Raw genomic sequence first — 14,113 nt, forward strand, 5'->3', positions numbered from 1 at the left:
CGTGCATTGAGCCCAGTGCCTCCAGCATACTGGAGAGACATTTGAAGCTGAAGGAAGCCACTCCTTCAGTTTGTTTGTAGCACGCTTGCATGAACCCATACCTCTGAAGCACCAGCTTTGTTTGTCCCAGAAACTCTTAATGTCACTGCTGGGATTGTTTCTTTTTCTCCAGCATCTGGGTCTGGCAGGAACAACTTTCCCTTCTCTCCTTACACCCTAAATCTTTACTAGAAATATTTATTTAATTGCCTCTGTAGCATGGAATAGATGTCAGAGCCTCAGCAAGCTCTGCAAGGATAAGAACTTCCTGGAGTGAACTGGTGAATAGTTAACCTTGTAAATTCTAGCAAGGATGCAGAGAGCAGAGACATTGGCTTTTTGACTGTTACATGTCATTGTGATTAAATGTTACTTAGCTGCAGTTCTTTAGGTCAGTGCTAGCAGGGTTTTCCCGGTTCGAGACCCTGTAATCGCCCAAATCCTTCCTGGACAAGTGCTCTGGAGTGGTACAAAGAGCTCAGTTGACTTTAGCTCTGCTCCTTTGTTTGGTGCTCAGGATAACTCTGTTACCTGAGGGGGTGGTGGTGGTGGGGGGATGATGGATGCTGCTATTCCAGTGTGCCTTTCTTGTTATAATGTTATAGTAAACACTTTGCTGCAGCTGTAAACATAAGGCTAATCTGTCTTTCTGAGGAGGTGCTTGTCTCCTTTCCCACTGTGTTGCAGTGAGCTCATCTGTGTTGCAGTAAATGCTGGCAACAGTTTTATGTAAAACATGCTTCCAAACAAGCCTGTCTGGATGGAGAGATCTGAACCATCTTGCTGCATTTTCCTTGAAAGCAGCAAGACCGTTTTGGGTTTGTCAGTCTGCATGATGCCAAGTTCATCTGGCTTTAACTTTTTGTTTCTTTGACAAATGGGGAATTGACTTGGTGAGGAGGCTGAGATGAAGCCCTTTATGCTAGGGGCTTGAAGGGTCACACATGGGAGACTGTTCTGTGGTGTGCTCACTACCTGCGTGAATCTCTGCACAGACCCAAGTTGGTTGTATGCTGCATTCTTGTCCAGCTGAGACATCTGTTGCTGAGCACCCAGCTGTCCTGCTGGCTGAAGGAAGAAATATGCATCTGTCTGGCCTGTTCTGGGCCCAGGCTGCCTGGAGCTGACAGCCTGGTTGGATGCCCTTGGCATTGTGTGACACACCACACTGAAGGGGAAGAGAGATTGAGACCATTGTTAACCACTTTGAGATTTGGAGAGCAGCTCCTCCTGGCTCCTCTTTCCCTCATAAACTTAGCTGTGGCTTGGCTTTCCTGCTTGGTGGACAACTTGAGCCGCCATAGTTGGCTTTCTTTTTCATTGTCTTTGGCATCAGGCTGTCAATGGTGGGTTGTGTGATGACTGAATGTAGCACTGCCCTACATCCATCCATGGCTCTTCTGGACGTTTCTTTTGAGCACTTTTTTTTCCAGCTAAGAGACTGTCGCCTCTAAAGATAAGATGCAGCACAGCTGTCTCTCCAGCAGTGGATGCTGAATTTGAGCTGCTGCTGGTCATCATAAGTGATGTTTCTGAAGCATAACTTGAGATTTGCCCAGCCTGCAAAGGTTTGCTTTGGGATTGCTTGGAGCAGAGACCTCAACTATGCTGTTACTAGATCCATGAGTCTTAAGATCACAGGACCTTGTCCTGGAGCCCTTCACTGGCCTTTCTTGCCTGAATGGTTCATAGAGTCATAGAATCCCAGGTTGGAAGGGACCTCAAGGATTATCTGATCCAACCTTTCCTGGTAAAAGCAAGGTCTAGACAACATAGCCCAGTACCCTGTCCAGCTGAACCTTAAGTGTGTCCAATGATGGGGAATCCACCACTTTCCTGCAGAGATTATTCCAATGGCTGATTGGAAAAATTTTCCTCTTGTGTCCAATCAGAATCTTCCCAGGAGTAACTTGTACTCATTACCCCATGTCTTTTTCATGTGACTCCTTGTAAAAAGGGAGTCTCCATCCTCTCTGTAGCCACCCTTTAAATACTGGAACATGCTGATGACGTCTCCCCTAAGCCTTCTTTTCTCAAGGCTGAACAAACCCAATTCTCTCAGCCTTTCCTCCTGTGGCAGGCTTCCCAGTCCTTTGATCATCCCGGTGGCCCTTCTCTGGACCCTCTCCAGCCTGTCCACATCTTTTTTGTATAGCGGGGACCAAAACTGAACACAGTATTCCAGGTGTGGCCTGGCAACCACTGAGTAGTGTGGGATAATGACTTCTTTATCTCTGCTGGTGATGACCTTGTTGATGCAACCCAGCATCCTGTGTGCTGTCTTAACCACCACAGCACACTTAGGTCATATTAAGCTTGTTGTCTGCTGGGTCCCTTTCCATAGAGCTGCTCTCCAGCCAGGTAGATTCCAGTCTGTGCTGCACTCCTGGACTATGTTTTCTGAGGTACAAGACCTTAATGGTTGTTCTTGTTGAACTTCATAAGGTTGTTATAAAGGCTGAAGGTGTGGGTGTCACTGCTAATAGGAGTTGAAATATTGCTGCAGAAAGGCAACAACTATCAGAAGAAAAGGAGTGTTTGTGGAAAGAAAGTGTTCTTCATAGCTTAGGTCAGGGACCTATCAATTTATACGTGTTGGTCTGTGTATGACTGAACACAGGCCCAGACTTTATTGCTGTTTTAAGGGACCAGTTGCCCAAATCCTTCCAAATAAGGGCCTTAGTCCAGTGTAAGCAGTAATCTGACCGTGCATGAAGAATGAAGGCTGAAGGAATGGTATATGCCCACCTAGAGAAGATCATCATTCTGCTAAACTTGAATATAAACTGCAGTCAGCCAGAGATTAAATGTCTTGTATTAACCTGAATGAAGCAACATTATTTAATCTCAGCAAAAATATGCTTTAGGAATGTGATTGTCTTTATTCGTCTTGGCATTTGCAGTCATGCCCTTTCATAGTATAGATTAGCTTTTGATTAAAGTAGAAGCACTAGTTAGGCTGTGTAATTTTTGGGCTGTGGTTGTGTTTCAAGACAGCCTTATCCATACTCTTGTCTTGAAGAAATAACAACTCTACCTCACGCATTCCTGACAGATATGACTAACCTTTTCTCTAGCAATGGAGACTCTTAAGACTTTGTGTGTGTGCGCGTGCACACGTGTGTGTATCCCCAGGCAAAATATCCCATTGTTGTAAAGCTTTCCTCAGTGTTGTAGTCACATGTGCTGTGGTTTAGACTTGTTTACATCATAGCTGTGTGAAGATTCATCACAGAATAAAGTCCAACAGAGCTTCCTGGGTGTGTTCATGCTGCTTGGAAATTCAGCAAAAGCATGGATGGCTGTCTACGGAATGAATGACAACACTCTCATCTGCAATTTAGTTTTGGAAAAAAAAAAAAAAAACACAACTGGATTGCAATAAACACAGTCATGGCAGGTCTTTTCTCTGTCACTCACATTTTGAGCATCTTTCTAAGGGAGAAAAACAACCATATGCTTTGAGAGAAAAGTTCTGTGGCAATTCTGTACAGCTGGTCCTCTCTTCCGTTTTGATCTCAACAGTCCAGGCAAGGAAAAACTCATGGTGGTAGATCGCCTGTAAGTCAAGCTCTCATGGGCAAGGTGAGTCAGTGACAAAGAGCAATGGGGACATACTCTTTATGTAACCAAGGCATTATCCAGACCTCAAAATAGCATCTCAGCATCTGCAAATAAAAGGGGAATTAGTGACAAAGTTCAGGTGGCTGCTTATGGTTCTCAGCATTCTGGGCCATGATGTGATAGGAGAGAATGGCATCTTTTTGTTTCCCCCCTTTATCCTGGGAAAAGTACTGTTTGCTAAGCAATTGTATCTTAGTGGGAAAGCCCCTATAAGGATTTCCCCCACCCAGGAAATCTCTCTATTTAGCACATACTCTATTTCTGCACAATTTCACTCATTTGTCCAGGAATATGGGCTAGATGGCTGTCTGGTTCAACTCCTTGCAGACGGGAGCTGGCTCTGGATGCATGAGAGATCCTATGCTGCTTATACTGATAACCCTGCCTCACCCTAGCTGACTCTGCACAGAGGAGATTTGTACATCTGTGGGGACATGACAGAGCTGGTCTGAAGGTGACTACGCAGCTAGAGATGGCCAAGAATCACCTGCACTTACTGGGTACCCCGAAGGAATTGGATACATACCTGTTGCAGGCTTTTTTTCTTCTGGAAGTGACAGCTGTCCAGGCTGGAGTGCTCTCTCTTCTCACACTCGGTGCGTCCAATTTCCACATGAAGCATGTATTTCAGCCCTCTGACAATCTAGAGAAAGTAGTTTCCTCCGTTGAAATAAGGGCAGGGGAAAGGGATGCCAAAATTTTGACTAGGAATCAAATGCTACCTCTGTGAATTGTGTGTGGTGGTGTGGGTAGAAGTGTGTTATGTTGAATTACTGAGGGGATGTACTCTTCTGGAGCAGATGAATGGGATAGAGGGACATGTGCTGTTTACATTTACGCATGCATAGCTGTCCTGAGGAGGATCAGGGCTCCCATGTCTTGGGTGCTCTGTAGGAGGGTCAACTGGTAAATGGTTTGGAGAACCACCACCAGAAGTCTGGACTCTTCTTACCTGTACCATGGCTTTGTTTATTTGTGATTCCTTAAACAGAAAGAGGTCATTGGAACTGTTGTTGTATCTGTAAACCCCAAAGCGAGCTGCCTTGCGAACACCAGGATTGTTGGTGTTCATCGGGACAGGGAAGCCAGGTTTCGTGGTCGAATGAGGTGGTGGTACATATGTGGCTGAAACGAAACAAAACATGAGTGCAAAACACATCAGATGCCTGAAATGGTGGGAGCTGCAGCCCTCTGAAACAATGCTAAACCTTCTTACTTGTCACATGCACTTGGCTGTTTCAGAAGGACTCGGCTCGCATCCATTAGAAAGTAATTTTCTTTTATCTGTTTGAAATGGTGAAACAATCCCATGGAATGAAGTGACAGAAAAAGACTCTGCTAGAAGTAGTAGCAGAGCTCAGACTGACTTAGAAGAAGCCAGGATATCATGACTATTTAGAACGTCTCTGGTATTACTCCCGGCTCATAGAAGGCCCAACTTTGAATCTAGTTACAAAGCTAGGTCATGTTGCTCAGAGTGTGGTATAATTTTGATAACTTATCAAACACTGGCTGGCAGAGCCCTGCTGCTCTTAGTTGGCATGCCAAGTTTAACTTGCAGACATAAGTCTGTCCCATCCCCCTTTGATCCTTTGATGGCACCTTGAGGTTTTTATTTTAGGAGGATTTAGGTGGTAATAAAGGTGGGGGGAAGATACCTTCCCTCTACATGCTGACAAAAGAAAAAACAGGGTGTCCCTGTTCTCCAGCTGGGCAGGGAAGGGCCCCGGGGCAGAACTTGGAATAACTCCCTACTGCCCTGGAGAACAGGCTGCTTAGAGTGCTGAAGTGCTGTTGCCCAGACCCAAATGCCAAGGACCATCTTATTATCACGTCCAAGATATGGAGGAGCAAAGTGTGTAGGAAATGGAGATTGCTGGGGGGGAGACCCATGACCTTTCAAGTTTGAGCAGTTCTTTCCACACAGCCCTTATTACTATATATTCTTGCTTGGTTGTGTGGCTAGTTTGCTCACGCTCTGCTTGTTTATTCAATAATTTAAAAGAAGCTTGAAGCTTACAGTTGATGTCGTTATTTCCTCCCCCTTTATGTTTGCCTTCCCCTCCATTTTTCCACTTCAGAAATACAAACAAGAGGAAGAACCCGCGCAAGTTGCCGTGCAGCCGCTGCTGATGCCCAGACCTGCCAGCGCAGGAGGTGGCCCTTGGTGTTCACGCTATGTGTGTGTGTGTAGGTGGTGAGCCTGCATGTGCATGTACACACAAATGTGCACACAGAGCTGGAACTAAATTTGCTGTGAAAGTCAAGCTTTTTATCACCTCCAGCTTTTTTTTTCCAGAGCTAGATCTCTCACTAACAGCCAAGCACAGAGCACAGACTGTGTATTTAAGCCAGTTTGTACTGAGAAACCTGAGTAGAAGAGAGAGGGGAAACCTGGTGACCCAGAGTCTATTTAAAAAAAAAAACAAACAAAAACAAACAAAAAAAAACCAAACCACAAACAAACAACAACAAAACAAAAACCAAAATGAAAACCCCAGCATTACATGCTGCATCATCGGCACAGGAGGCTGCCAAAATTCAGCTTTTGGGTTGCTGACGTGTGTCCTAGTTACACTCTCACATCCTCCCCCGCAGGTGCTAATGGCTGCACCCACTTGTAACACTGCTCAGGGATGAGAGTGTTGACCTGCAAAGGAGACGCTCAGTCCCACGTCCTTCCTCAACCTAAGGATGTGCAAATTCACATCTCTGCCAGGCTGATACCCCGGCTTCATTAATGAGCCCCATGTTTTTTTGCAGGTGGGGGCTGAGAGACCCAGGCCATGTGTGTGAGAGGAGCAGATGTTCTGCAAGCGGCTCTGTGTCTGGTGTGGAGGTGACAAGCTTTCCTGTCCCACATCTTTGATCTGTGTTGGGACTGGGTGCGCAGCCAGTGCTGGGCAACCTGGCCATGTTTTCTCACCTACTGTTTTTCCACTTAGGTCCTGAGACTGAGATTTATTTTTTTTTTTTCCCCCTGCAGCAAGGGTGGGATTCTAAGAGTCAGAGACTCATGACTCTGCAGCCTAGAACTAAGGGTACCGCTCAGGCAGCACATCTTATCTTGTGGTCAGCTCATGGGTAAAACTTTCCGAAGCATCTGTTTGTCCTTCTGTCCTGAACAGGAACTCTGCCTGGGGGTCAAGCTGGTGCTACCCACAGGTGGTTCAAGAGGGCCATGCGGGACCTGCCTGAAGGGGCAGAGCGGGGCCCTGTTTTGGGCCTTACCCGTAAAGCCAGTTGTTCTTTTCTTAAGGGATGCCGTGCTTTTTCCTGTGCCACCAATACCAACTCAATAGCTTACAGCAAGAAACTTTTTCCTGAGCTCACCTAGGAACTGAGACAGGCTGAGAGCCGGTCACTGGTCTGAAATCACTTTTGCTGTTTGGAATAGTTTGCACCGCTGTGTTTCCAAAACCCAGATACTCTGCTGTGAAGCACCTGTAGTTCTGCTTTTCTTGACGGCAACCTTTCCTAAGAGCTGCTTCCCTAGCTTGGCCCTTGAGGGCTATTACCTTACACACATTCAACTTTTTAAGGCAATAGCCTCACTCCAAGAGCAAAGCAGAATGGCCCAGAGGGTCAGGTAAGAGTGCAGGGCTCGAGGCATACCAGTGTTGGTGACACTCTTGTTGGCCCGGCTTGGGTGGAAGCAGAGGCACTGCATGACCAGGCCAGGCACCTACAATACTCAGAGGTCCAGAGGATGGGGTTTCCCGACCTGGGAAAACAGCTATTGCTGCTCTACGGGGAGATGCTTAGGGCCACAGAATTTGTATTTCAGACCCCATCCTTGCTTCTGGGTTTCAAAATGTGAAGAGGGGAAAAGTTTGGCCATCCTCTTCCTTCTGCTGGATGGTAGTAGGGTAGACTCTTTTCTTGCTCTGAGTTAACTGGCTACTGCCCATTATTATGCAAGAGCGAGCTGTTCTTGCAGAGATGAGTTGAATGTTGTATTAACGAGCCCTCTCTTCTGCTTTCCTCATTAAGGAATAGTTTGGGGGCCCTGTTCCTGCAGTATGAGAGCAATCCTGCGGATGCTCTTTCCCAGCCTGCGGTGAAACAAATAGGCAGATTGCACCAGGTTGTTGGTTTTGTTCTGTTGTTGTTTTTATTTTTTCTCTCATGGGGTGCTTTCAAAACCTCCTCCCCATTACTAGGAGCAAGGCTAGGCTTTATCTTTACATTTAAGATGCAGCAGAGTTCCTGCATGCCTCTGCAACCCCCAAAGGAAACCGCAGCCGAAACAAAAAGCTACTGGCTAACAGAACGCCATCCCTGAGTGCATTAGTACTTTCTGCGTATGGGAGCCAAAGTAAAACTGAAGTACAGCTAAAACCTTCAGAGAGAAAATGCTCTTGTCTGCAGCTCCCATTCTAAAGATTTAAGGCCAGCTGCAATCAAGAGAGTTTCCTTGCTCAGCAAAGAAAGAAACGATACGAAGTAATGTTTCATTAAAGTCATCTAATCGGCACTCAAGTGCCCATCTGTACTTAGCAGTCAAATTGTTACCCACAGTCTTCAGATTTAATAATCAAGGTCATGCAGAGTTTAAACGCTGACAAATAAGTTAAAACCAAAAGTTGACTTTAAAAATCCTTAGATGATGTCCCTGGATAATGTGGGTCGCTACAAGGGGAGAAAATCTTTTAAGCAGTTAGATTTTTTTCAGCTGCAGTCTGAACCCCGCAGCGCTGAGCCAGCACGGGCAGCGGTTGCAGAAGGGCTGTTAGTTACTGGTGCATTAGAAAGCAGCACTCACAGGACCTAAAGCACAAGCAAACCAGAAATTATTTTCCACTCTTACCGTCTGAAGTCCTGGTGAAGCCCCAGAGTGCTAAACAGCAAAGTGCGGCAAAGCTGCAGGTGAAGTTCACTGCCATCTCCACCACTTCAGAAGAGGAGCCCGCCAGTGAGTGGAGTGACCGCCCTGCTTCCTGCAGGGGAAGATGTGCCTCTTGGGGTGCTCTTATTGGCTTAGGAGGAAAGAAAAAAAAAAAAAAATCACCCTAAAACCCCCTGAATCATCGCAGCTCTGATGCAGACTTTGTCTCCTGCTGATGACCACACACCTTGAAGCACCACCACAAAACTCTGGCTTGGTGATAGCAGCGCCAGTCCTGCACCATGCAGGGACTTTTGCTTCCTGATCCTCAGGGGTTGTGCAGAAGCATGGGTAGATAGGTGTGATGAAACACCGGGAAGTGGTGTGGGGGTGAGGAGAGTAACAGTCATGTGCTTTAAGATTCACGGGGAAATTTAATCCCCAAGAACCGGGCAGTGAGACCTGGGGATGTAGTTCTCGACTTGTGTATGGGTGTCTGTGTGGGGAGAAGCCTGACAGGGAAGATGGGCCCAGTGTCTTGCTTCCCTTGATGTGAAGATGTGGGGTTTGGGAGAGGGAGACAAGGAAGTTTTAGGGGTACCTACCCGAGGGGGCTGTATGGAGCAGAGCCAGTAGGAAGAGGATTTTAGTTTTGGTGGCAGAGGAGAACACTGTGCCCCATGTTTACAAAAAGTGTTTTGATAACAGGAAAGGGCTGTGTTAGGCTCAGAGGAGATGAGATTTTCTCTAGGTGGTCTCCAGAGAGCAAGAGAAACAAGAGGAGAGGGGTAGTTTGGCTCTGTGGCATGCAGAGCTTTTCAGCTCTGGGGTTGGATTGCCCGGGGTCAGTGCTTGGTTTCCAGAGAGGTCATCTTCAGGCAGCGTCTGTCTTTGCGGAGGAGCTTACAAGTCTGGGGGAAGGATTTGGTTGCCTTGTAACGCACCTGAAATCACCAGCTGCCAGATTCAGGAGACTGGGGAGATGAATCGATGTCTCGCTGAAGGGCTGAGTGTGGTGGACTGCGTTTGTGCATTTGTTTCAGGAGAGCAGGAGGATGGTGGTCGCCCCTCAGTTGCCCCAGCAATGAACTGTGCTCCTTTCTGAGCAAAGAAATCTTATTGCCTGAAGGAAAGTCCCAATGTAGGCCAGTGTAGGTGGTGCATAAGAAGCTGGAGGAAAATAATCTTAGTGTTTCCTTGTAAGAAGGGATTAGGTAAACCCTCTGTTGAAATGCCCCACCAAGAAGGAATGGGGTAAGCACGGTGAGTCACATTTATCATCTGTCCTACTTGCATAGAGCTTCTGAATCACTGCAAGGCCTGTGGAAAATGTTGAGAGAGAATGAGAGGAGCGTCTTTTTTAGCTTATGGTTGAGTCCTCCTGCAATGCTCAAGAGAAGGGGTGGTCGGGACCCTCGCCACTGGATCCTGACACATCTCTGCTGTGCTGCAAGAGCCTGTTGGTCACCCGGCCACATGATGCACCAGAAGGGGTTTCAGGCTTCCTGCGGGACCGCCATCCCTGCTCTCTTTTGCTTCCTGGTGAGCTCACAGCCTTTTGGTTTGAGTCGAAAGGGACCCAGTGTGAGCGGTCTGCTCAGGGATTTGAGGGGATCTTTCCACAGCGTAGATTCTTTCCTTGCTTAAAATGAGCGCCTTGGGAGACCGCCAGCAGCCTTTTGGCAGGGTTTGGGGTGAGCTGCGACGATGACTCACGGAGGCAGAGAGGGTGGTGAGATGCAACTCTGGCATCCACAGCCCTCCTCCCACTCGGCTCTGTGCAAGGCCACCTTGCTTAGCTGTTGGCACTAGAGGGCACCAGAAGGTAATTCACAGTGCCGGAGCCCAAGTTTGCCTGGTCCAGGCACTCACGGAGCATCTCGATCAGCAGCTGCTGCATTACCGCTGACCTGAGTGCTGGGGACATTGGGGTGCCCTTGTGTGGACCCCCTTCTTCTCCACCAGAAGCCAAAGGCAAGTGCAAACCTCGCACAGAGAGCAGAGTTGTCCCCCCAGGGGCAGTTGGCCCTGTTTCAGGCTCATCCAAAACTAGCCACGTCCTGGGCTCTCTTCTTGCCGAGGAGATTGCCTGTGGCTTTGAGAGATCAGCTCTTGGGTGTCCGAGAGCTGATGCCCCAGGGCAGAGAGCGGGGAGTGCGCTCTGGCTGTCAGAGCACCCCTGCCCATGGTCTGATGCAAACCTGACTTGTCCTACCTTCTGCTGTCCTGCTGTGGTGGCATCTGTGCTGCCACAGACTCTCCTGGGGAGCTCAGGACCGGCTCGAGGACCTGCTCTTTCCAGAAGAGCACTGTTTCACTGTTAACAGAGTTTATAACACTGATCAGTGTTAAGGAAAGTAGCGTGTGTCTGCAGAGGGCACATTTTTCCTGCCTTCTTCGCTCTCCCCTTCTTTCCATAAAATTGCTCATTTACTGCTCTTCCAAATCAACTTTTCCTTTTTCTATTAATGCTTTTATGACTCTGCTGAGGAAGTTTCTCCAGTTCTCGTCTTTTAAGAAGTAACAAAGTCCCTCTGCCATGTCTCGTTACAACCAGGTGCCATCTCCAGGGACATTGCTCTGTGCCCCAAATCCATCTGCAGGAGGAGTGGAGCTGCATGATGTCTCATCTGACATCCAACCCAGGAAAATGAGGCAGATCCTCTTCTCGCTGAAGCTCCCTCAGGGTTACTGATGGGAATTTTGCCCACTTTCCTTGGAACGCATGTGTAGACCACCTCCTCCAGACCAGCACAGGGCATGTGGGGCACCCCGTTGAGGTGGTTTCCACTCTCTAAATTTCCCACTATGTGGCTGTTTCTGTGTGAGCAGAAATCCTGAACAGGGAGAGGATGGAAAGAAACGGGCAAGGAAAGGCTCCCTGATTATCCCAGGGTATACAGAGCATTTGCTTTAAGCAAATAGCCAGCCTTGACCCAGCCTAAGTCAAGCTTGTGATCTTTCTGCATTAAGCTGGGTTAAATAGATCTTAAAAGACTTGCACGCCTGAAGAACCCTTGTGTTTGTTTTTGTGTGAGTAGGGAATGTTTATTGCAAGTCATGAGAGACCAAGTCTGTGCTCTTTTTCTGCAAGGGAGTTTGCAGAGTCTGTTCATTCTCTCACTGTTGGGCTGGGTTATCAGAGCCTTGAAAACAGTGTGCAAAGGTGGAGGGATTCCTTTTGATTAAAATATGCCCCCTGCTCCTGCCCCCCCCTTTTATGATCCATAAATCAAAGAGGTAATTATCTCCTCTTTTCACAGTATCACAGTATGCTAGGGATTGGAAGGGACTTCCAATCATCAAAAGATCACCTAGTCCAATCCCCCTGTCGGAGCAGGAACACCTAGATGAGGTTGCACAGGAAGACGTCCAGGCGAGTTTTGAATGTCTCCAGAGAAGGAGACTCCACAACCTCCCTGGGCAGCCTGTTCCAGTGCTCTGGCACCCTCACTGAGAAGAAGTTTCTTCTCAAATTTAAGTGGAACCTCTTGTGTTCCAGCTTGAATCCATTACCCCTTGTCCTATCATTGGTTGCTACTGAGAAGAGCCTGGCTCCATCCTCATGACATTCCCCCTTTATATATTTATAAACGCTAATAAGATCACCCCTCAGTCTCCTCTTCTCCAAACTAAAGAGACCCAGCTCCCTCAGTCTTTCCTCATAAGGGAGATGCTCCACTCCCTTAATCATCTTAGTTGCCCTACGCTGGACTCTCTCCAGCAGCTCTCTGTCCTTCTTGAACTGAGGGGCCCAGAACTGGACACAATATTCCAGATGCGGTCTCACCAGGGCAGAGTAGAGGGGAAGGAGGACCTCTCTCGATCTGCTAACCACCCCCCTTCTAATACAGCCCAGGATGCCATTGGCCTTCTTGGCCACAAGGGCACAGTGCTGGCTCATGGTCATCCTGCTGTCCACCAGGACCCCCAGGTCCCTTTCCTCTACACTGCTCTCTAACAGGTAGCTCCCCATCCTATACTGGAACCTGGGGTTGTTTCTGCCCAGATGTAGGACCCTACACTTTCCCTTGTTGTATTTCATTAAGTTATTCCCTGCCCAAATCTCCAGCCTGTCCAAGTCTCTCTGGATGGCAGCACAGCCCTCTGGCGTGTCAGCCACTCCTCCTAGCTTAGTGTCATCAGCAAACTTGCTGATAGTACACTCAATTCCCTCATCTAAATCATTGATGAATATATTGAATAATATGGGCCCCAGTACCGACCCTTGTGAGGCACTCCACTGGTTACCGGCCTCCAACTGGACTCTGCCCCATTGACTACGACTCTTTGGCTTCTCTCCTTCAGCCAGTTCGCAGTCCACCTTTTCCTACTGAAGAAGCAAAAACACTACCTAAAGTTTGATTTTCATGGCATTTGGTGCACGAGGTGGACTTTTTCAGCATCACTTTTTGCTTCTGTCATTCAAGGCAGACCTTTGGCCACACAGCACAACCCAGCAGTTGCCACCGTGGCTTCCTGGAACAATGCCAGCAGGGTCTACAAGGGGTCGGGTTGGAATTACACTCCTGTAAATGCAATCAGCATCTAGCCCTGCATCCACAATTTTTCATTTGCAGTTCTGACTCTCTCTTCACAGATCAATGGGGGACTGTAAGAAAAATTCATCTCATTAACTTTTGCAGAGGACTGGAGAATGACTGGAGTGTGTTTGAATTGTGCTTTCAAAAGTTTTATTTAAGACATTTACCAGTGTCAATAGTTGTGGGTTTGTTTTTTTTTTCCTTTAATCTTTTTTACATTTTCCAGGCCTTCATTTGATCCCCCGGGCAGCTAATTTAGTTGACTTTGCTGTAATGAAGGATCTGAGCAGGAGGATGCTTTTTTGGCTCTCAGCTGGAAGAGAGAAATCGCCACATTTCAGCTTTTGGTAGACTAGTACATGGGAAAACGTGTGTTACTTTGGCGGAATGGCAACAGCAGACTTTAAGCCTTAAAGATGAAAGAGGTGGGTGTGATGTCTTCTTCCACACTGGAGACCTGTGCTTTGCAGATGCTGAAATATGTGAAGGTACAGAGAAAGGACAGTCTGAGGAAGAAGGACCAGGATTAAGAATTCAGGTGAGGACACAGGTGCTCCTCTGCATTTCTGTAGCAGGAAGACCTCCCCCAACCCACCTTTCCTAAGCGGAAAACCGGGCAGATCACATAGCTGCAGCTTTTTCGTACAGGGTCACCTGGGCAATCCACAGGGTCCTGACAAGCGGGAATGTGGCCGAGCAAGTCTGGTTGGGCACAAGGGAAGGAGGAAAATGGTTCAGAGCACATGTCCCTGTATAATATCAAGTCACCAGTGGTAGCAGCAGTTAGGATTGTGGGTCTGGGCACTTGGTAGCATTAGGATGTAGAGGAGAAATTGAGGTTTGGCACTGGTGGGTTGGCCTCACCTGGGGAATTTTTCTCCTTATGCTCCCTTGTCTCTTCTGCCAGGTGCTCTGTAGCTCACCAACACCCCACCCGCACCTCCACTGCAGAAGGTTTTTTCAAAGCGACCAAGGTTCATGCAGTTGCAAATGTTTTTCTACCAGCAATAACTTTTGAACGGATGAATTTCAATCAAATATTATAGCAGGTTGTAAGGCTTGAGGATAATCTGTTTAC

At 47.6% G+C, this 14,113-nt stretch overlaps 1 protein-coding gene across 1 annotated transcript; it reads right to left on the reverse strand.

The window, feature by feature from the left end:
- Positions 1-2,950: 2,950 nt before the first annotated feature.
- CST7 (cystatin F) lies at positions 2,951-8,549 on the reverse strand (the record flags this gene model as incomplete). The annotated part of the gene is made up of 4 exons (XM_082481940.1): positions 2,951-3,707; positions 4,190-4,306; positions 4,616-4,788; positions 8,474-8,549. The coding sequence occupies 4 exons, from the start codon at positions 8,547-8,549 to the stop codon at positions 3,630-3,632; spliced, it is 444 nt and encodes a 147-aa protein (XP_082338066.1). The 3' UTR covers positions 2,951-3,629.
- Between the last annotated feature and the right edge of the window lie 5,564 nt (positions 8,550-14,113).

The sequence above is a fragment of the Vanellus vanellus genome (genome assembly GCF_965231255.1).
Source record: "Vanellus vanellus genome assembly, chromosome: 3".
Taxonomy (NCBI): Eukaryota; Metazoa; Chordata; class Aves; order Charadriiformes; family Charadriidae; genus Vanellus; species Vanellus vanellus.